We start from the raw sequence: 7431 nt of genomic DNA, 5'->3' as shown, positions 1-7431 counted from the left end.
AAAAAAAAAAAAAAAAAAAAAAAAAAAAAAAAAAAAAAATTTATTCTGTCCTGGAAATGTTTTGGGGTTTTTTTTGGTTTGTTTGTTTTTTAAATAGATTGTTGGGTGTCCATCTCTGCTGTTACATTATGAGCTCCTTAAGAGCAGGGCCATGTGTGTTTTATCTACCACTGTATGTCCACACAATAGAGCCTCATTTATTTATTGAATGAATGAATGAATGAATGCCCTTTGTGTGCTAGGTAATACACTAAAATTTCACTTACACTGCCTTATTTAATCCTCAGAACAGTCCTCTGAGGTATGTGTTGTTGTCTCTATTTCAAAGATGAGAAGGCCGAGCCCGTGGCGCACTCAGGAGAGTGCAGCGCTGGGAGCGCAGCAGCGCTCCCGCCACAGGTTTGGATCCTATATAGGGATGGCCACTGCGCTCACTGGCTGAGCGCGGTGCAGCCGGTCTCAAAAAAAAAAAAAAGATGAGAAAATTAGACTCCAAAAAATTATATAGTTTATCCATGATCTCATACCTAATTATATAATTTATATGTGATCTCATATTAGTGGCAAAGCCAGAATTTGAACACATTTTATAAGCTGTAACTGTAAACTTTTCTTCCTTGGCTAAAGTTAAATGGCACTAATGTTTTTATTTAGCTGTCTATATGTAATTAACAAAATACAGTATTCTAACTATTAACCAGAACTATGTTAACTTGCAGTTTTACATATCTGTTTGTTCTAAGTGACATTCACAATAGAACTCTATAATATATTCTGAATCATTAAAAAAAGAAAATTAGAAGGTTGGGATCAGAATTTTAGGTAGAGAGAGACATGTAGAGACCAAAGCTTCTTGTATAGATGAGAAACAGACTAATACAGTGTGGTTACTTATTCAAGGGCACATGGTGGTGAATTAGAAGCTAGGTCTCCTGATTCCCAGTCTGGCAATAACATAATACAGTATTTCCATTCAGTTTAGGGTAGTTTTCAGGTATATGTTTTTATATTCTTTCATTCTGGACTCCCCAGCCCAGAAGGCTATATTCTTTTGCTGTACTGAGTAATATTGTAGTTACTGTAGACCGGCCTCAGTAGGTAAAGTTACTAGGTAGGGGTAGTTCAGAGACACTATACCTTCCTTTGGTACTTTTCAACTTTTCCATTTCACGTCCTTATTTGACTGTTTCATTGACTTTGTAAGATAAATAATAATCAGATCTCCATCTTGCAAGGTTGTAAAGTGATCTGGTAAGAATAAATGAATTGCCTAAGGTCACAGTGTCTTAAGGATTAAGCTGGACATCTAGACCATGGGTCAGCAAACCTTGGCCAACACTACCTGGTTTTGCAAACAAAAGTTTTTTTGGAACACAGCCACACCCATTCATTTACATATTGTCTATGGCTGCTTTCATTCTGCAACAGCAGAGTTTAGTAGTTGTGCTGTCACAACTTATAGACCACAAAGCTTGAATATTTACTATCTGGCCATTTACAAAAAAATTTGCTGACCCTTGCTCTAGACTCTTGGCACTGGCGCTAGGCCTTAGTTCTTTACACCTGTGAGAGTGTGTATTGCCTTTCAAGCTGTCTCTCTCTTCACGTTTCATGTTTAGTAGGAAGGAATCTGGGTCTCTATGGGTCTTTTGCTATAGAACAGAAGTTCTAAACCTGCCAACCTATGAAAGATCCATGCTGGTTTTTCTGGGCAAAGGATAATAAAACTTTCCAGTTAAGAATTATTGTTAAAGGATGGCTGGTTTGGTTGGCGTAGTTGATTAGAGCATGGTGTTGTAACACCGTGGTCAAGAGTACAGATCCCCATACCAGCCAGCTGCCAAAAAAAAAAAAAAAATTGGTGATTAAAAGAAAAAGCTGAAAATAAATAAACAAAAACATTTTTTAAAAATTACTATTACAGAATATGTCCTGAGGCTGTAAAAAACAGACGCCAATCAACTTACATTAATGATAACTGGGATCAGGTGCAAGATGAGTACAGTTTATAACATGGTTCTCTGGGGCTTTTAAACCAATCGTATATTCTGTATATGCTTTGGACCCTGAAAATAGAGTGCAAAGCTCTGTATCAGTGACTCTCAAAGTGTGATCCCTGTACCAGCAAAACCCACGTGGCCTAGAAACTTTTTAGAAATGCTCATTCTCAGGCTTACTCCATACCTGCTGGATCAGTAAGTCTGGGGACAGGGCCTCGCCTTCTATGTTTTCATAGAAACTTCGGATGACTCCAATGCATACTAAAGCTTGAGAACCATAAGAACAGTTGTCTCATAACAGGCAGTTATTCTGTAACTTTTTTACTCTAGACATTATGCTTCTGAATATTATCCATGTTGATACAGTATAATTTTAGCTCACTTATTTCACCTGGTATGTAAATATGCCATAACTTATTAATCCATTTTCCTTTTAATAGGCATTGGATTCTTCCTTATTTTTTACTATTTCAAACAATGCTGCAGTAATGTTCTTTTTTTTTTTTTTTCCTTTTTGTCTTTTTTCGTGACCGGCAACGGATCGCAACCCTCAGTGTCGCGCCCGTACCGGACCGGGACCGGCAACGGGATCGCAACCCTCGGTGTTGCACCCACACCTCGCTCAGCCAGTGAGCGGCTGGTCTGTATGTGGGATCCGAACCCTTGGCGGGAGCGCCGCCGCACTCCCAAGCGGCACACTGTAGCAGTGCGCCACCAGGCCGGCCCTGCAGTAATGTTCTTATACATGTCTCCATGTATGCTGTGTGAAAGGAAGTTTCTCTAGAGTATATGAGCAGAAAGGAATAGCTGAGAAGGAGGGTACAGGCTTTGCTAGCTTTGCTAGATACTGCTAATTGCTCTCCTAATGATTGTGCCTATTTACTTACCCATCTGCAAGGTATGAGAGTCCGATTTCTCTACATTTTTTTTATCAGAACTGAACATTTTAATTTTTGCCAATCAGAAAGATATGAAATGCCTTCTAGGTTTTAAATTTATAATTCCCCGAATTCTAGGGAGCTTGAGCTAGTTTTCACGTGTCTTGACACATCAGGTTTCTTCTGTGAATTACCTGATATTCTTTACCCATTTTCTTTTGGGTTCTTTGTCTTTTTAGATAAATTTATAGATGCTCTTTATATATCTTTTTTAATATCTTGTGAGTTATTTGTCTTTTAAGTACTTTATGGCAGATTTTTTATTTTTATTTTTATTTTTATTTATTTATTTTTTTTAAAAGATGACCGGTAAGGGGATCTCAACCCTTGGCTTGGTGTTGTTAGCACCACGCTCAGCCAGTGAGCAAACCGGCCATCCCTATATAGGATCCGAACCTGTGGCCTTGGTGTTATCAGCACCGCACTCTACCGAGTGAGCCACGGGCTGGCCTATATGGCAGATTTTTTAAAAGTACTTTTTCTCTGGATCTTTAGCTTGGTTTATGGGTTTTGTTGAGGTGCCAGAATTTATAAATTTGATGTCTTATTGACCAAGTTTTTCCTTTAAGATTTATCCTTTTTGTGTCTTATTTAAGAAAATCTTTTCCTAATTTTAAGCCTTAAATATTCTTTACTTTTATCTGAAGTTTCAAATCTTTGCTTTTTGTACATTTTTATCTGAAAACTACTTTCATGTATGGCATGAGGTAGGGATCTAATTTTATTTTCTTTTTCCATGTAGATAACCAGTTGTCCTAGCACCACCCTTTTGTCATTGATTTTTAATTCCACCTCTGTGATATGCAGTATTTTCTATGTACATATGTCTGTTTTTGAGCTTTCTCATCTATTCTGTTGGTATATCAGTCAATCCCTATGTTGAGCCTATGTTGTCTTATCACTTTATACAAATAATATCTAGTAAGACACATTATTTTATTGTGATCTTTTTCTTTTCTTTCGGGGTGGGGGGGAGGGTGCAGGGCATGCTGTCTGGTACCAGGATCCAAACCCATGACACAGAGTTATCACTTTTTTTGGCAGCTGGCCATTATGGGGATCCCAGTCTTATTGTGACTGTTTTCAAAACTGTTCTAACTGTTCTTGATCATTCACTCTTCAAGATAAATTATATGATTGGCTTGTCAAATTCTATGAAAAATCCTGTTTTACAATTTTGATTGGCATTACATTGAGTTTATTGATGACTTTGGAGAGAATTGACTATCTTTCAGTTCATGAACATGGTATATCTCTTTTATTTAAATCTTCTGCTATGGCCTTCAGTAACGTTTCATAATTTTTCCTGAAAGAGCTTGGGCATCTTTTATTAGATTCATTTCTAAGAATGTTATATTGCTTTGGGAAATAGCAGTATTGTTCTAATTGGTTTTTAGTGGCATAAACTTTCTTTTTCTTGATGAGCATGTGATTTTCTTTTTCCAGTAGATGGCAGTAAAATACATTAAGATTTTGTTAATAAGAATATTTTCTTTTCAGTGGTGTCTTTTCCTCCCACTGAAATTAAAATAATTTGTGTACTTAAAGGTATTGATTCTGAAATATTTCTAAATTATCTCTCTCTGTTCCATTTAGGAGGATAAAAAGAAGCGAGATCGAGACCGTGTGGAGAATGAGGCAGAAAAAGACCTCCAGTGTCATGCCCCTGTACAGTTAGAGTTACCTCCTGAGAAGCCTCTCACAAGCTCTTTAGCCAAACAAGAAGGTTGGAATAACTCTAAATTAACTATCCTGAAAGAGGAGGCTGAAATTGTTGTAACCCAGGGAAGGTGACTGGGTTTTAGCTTCTAAGTTAAAGTTTAAAAGCTTTTTAGTTAAATTTTTTTAAAATTTTGTACTCTCTCTCTCACTGCATAACAGCTTTAAATTAGCTTCAGTTTTAAATTGATATTTAAAAACTTGAACATTTTTTAAATGAATAGAATTTCTGTATGAGATATTTAATAGTGATATAAATTAAATCAACCCAGGGAAGGTGACTGGGTTTTAGCTTCTAAGTTAAAGTTTAAAAGCTTTTTAGTTAAATTTTTTTTTAATTTTGTACTCTCTCTCTCACTGCATAACAGCTTTAAATTAGCTTCAGTTTTAAATTGATATTTAAAAACTTTAACATTTTTTAAATGAATAGAATTTCTGTATGAGATATTTAATAGTGATATAAATTAAATCATATAGAAAGCTAAATAGTACTCTCTAGAGTCTTCCTTTTTAAAACACCCTTTTCCTTTCTTCTTTGCTTTAGAAGTAGAACAAACACCTCTTCAAGAAGCTTTGAATCAATTGATGAGACAGTTGCAGAGGTAAACGTTTTTTTGACATTTTTATAACATAGAAATCGAAATTGTAAATATATAGGATTCGAACCACTTCTCTATTTTTTGATTATTTAAAGCCACATTTTGTGGCTTAAATCCAAATGTACTTGATTTTAAAGTAGATGATAAGTATTTTGCCTGACAATAGAAGTACTCAAAGAAGCTAACTTTTAGAAGTTCTTGTTTGATTTGTTTTAACTGGCAACTTGAAGGGTGTTACACAGTACTCTTAATGGCAAATTCTCTTTATCTAAAGTAATTTCTGGTGTTAAAACTTTAAACCAGGAGTAAATAATACAGATATTTCTACTTTGCCAATAGATGGAAGTACTTTCTATTTGTTTATTCAGTGCTCATTATGCTGTGAGTCTTCAGCAATTATTAAATATGGAAGAAAAAACAAAATACTGTATATAGAATTTATGACTCTTTTAAGTACAGAAATTTGTTCTAAAAATTTCTGTATATAGATTAAACCAATGTTAAATTCTTTAAAGGGACGAGAATAATTCAATCTTTATTAAAATGTTTATTTTGAAACTTTACTCACTTTTTAACTCAAAGATATTTACGTTATTTGCAGAGGATTCATGATTATAGTATGTGCACACTAATAGTGGACTTTCTTCTCACTGTGTTCTACTTATATATCAACCCAGAACACATCATCAGTAATTTTTAAGATAAAGCCTCTAGTGTAATCTGTATTCAACACCTGTTCAGCTTTGCAATTAAGATCAGAATTATTGGCCTTTCTTCTTTTTTGGTGTTACACAGTAGTTGAGAAAATTATATCTCTAGTCTTTATACTAGAATAAATCATTCATTACTTGTCCCAAAGGAGTGAACAGGTAAGTACTGGGTATTTCATCCCAATTAGAAGATATGACTGTAATCTGTTTTGGCTGCCATTTAGTTTTATTTCTTGTAACATAAGACTAGAATGTAGGTTAATGACATTACCTTAAAAGAAACACTTAAAAAAGTATCTCTTAGTCCAAGGACATTAGCATTGCTAAGAACATTTTGGGAGTTAGAACCCAGATTCACATTCTTTTGATTAGCCTTAGTGATTGGATGAGTCTTCATCCTTGAGGCTCAGAGCTAAGCCTGATTAAAAAATAAAAATAATAATCGATCATGTTTGGTAATTCCATTTTTGGTCAAAACTAGGTGGAGCTCTATATTAAAATAGCTAATTTTAGAGAGTGTAGATAATTTGCTGTGAAAAGTAGTGGCAAGAGGTCATCCAGAGATGAGCACTGTTCTTATTCACGGTAACTATATGGACAACACACATTGTGATGTGTAAGTTTCAGACTGGAATTTTTTGCTTATTGTCATTAGTTTTTCATTTCACTGCTTAGGCATCCTGTGAAAAACAAAGGCAGGTTTACATAGTCCTGAATTCAGATTCCAGCTCTATCTTTTATTAGCTTTATGACCCAGAACAAATGATTTTGACCTTTCTGAGCTTCACTGTCCTCATCCGTAAGTGAGAATACCACCACCTTGATGGCTTTTGGGAGGAATAGATACAGAATACATGAAGTACCTACTACTGGGCCTGGCAGTATGGTAAATACGTTTTAAAAGTTGTTACTATTTTTTAAACCATTTTTACTGTTGCTATTATTTGGAGTAAGGAAAACTTTGGTATGAAAAGTTTGCAGAGAAAAAGAATCAGTCTAATGACTTAATCATATAGAGCATTGATTCTCAACTCTGGCAATACTGGAAATACCAGTGCCAGATAGTCAGATACCAACACCAGTACTCAGCCCTGGAAATACCAGTACCTGGATCTTTCCCTCCTTCCCCAAGAGATTCTGATTTAATGGTTCTAAGATGAGTCTTCCTGTCTCCCCCCATTGGAATTTTTTTAAAGCCCCTCTGATGATTCCCATGTACGGCAGGAATTGAGAACCCGAGCTAAAAAGTGCTGGTTTTCAAATATTGGAGTATTAAGAGGACCTTTTTTAAAGTTAGTTTTTTGAACACCTCTGCATACAAACAATAGAATTTGTATCCATTGATTGAGAAAATATGCATACATGGACCAGGAGTTCAAGTCTGTTAATTAGAAACTAATATGGAGGGGCCGGCCCGGTGGCGCACTGCTACAGTGTGCCGCTTGGGAAGTGTGGCGGCGCTCCC

General features: G+C 35.6%; 1 protein-coding gene across 1 annotated transcript in view; it reads left to right on the top strand.

Annotated features, from left to right (window-relative positions):
• The window catches only part of BRD7 (bromodomain containing 7), a 40371-nt gene that overhangs the window by 8545 nt on the left and 24395 nt on the right, over positions 1-7431 (top strand). Inside the window, exons 3-4 of the mRNA XM_008578250.1 lie at positions 4535-4664; positions 5202-5259. Coding sequence (XP_008576472.1) covers positions 4535-4664; positions 5202-5259 — 188 coding nt within the window. The remainder of the gene's footprint in view (positions 1-4534; positions 4665-5201; positions 5260-7431) is intronic.

The sequence above is a fragment of the Galeopterus variegatus genome, unplaced genomic scaffold (genome assembly GCF_000696425.1).
Source record: "Galeopterus variegatus unplaced genomic scaffold, G_variegatus-3.0.2 Scaffold1650, whole genome shotgun sequence".
Classification (NCBI taxonomy): Eukaryota; Metazoa; Chordata; class Mammalia; order Dermoptera; family Cynocephalidae; genus Galeopterus; species Galeopterus variegatus.
This window is presented reverse-complemented; position numbering and strand designations above follow the sequence as displayed.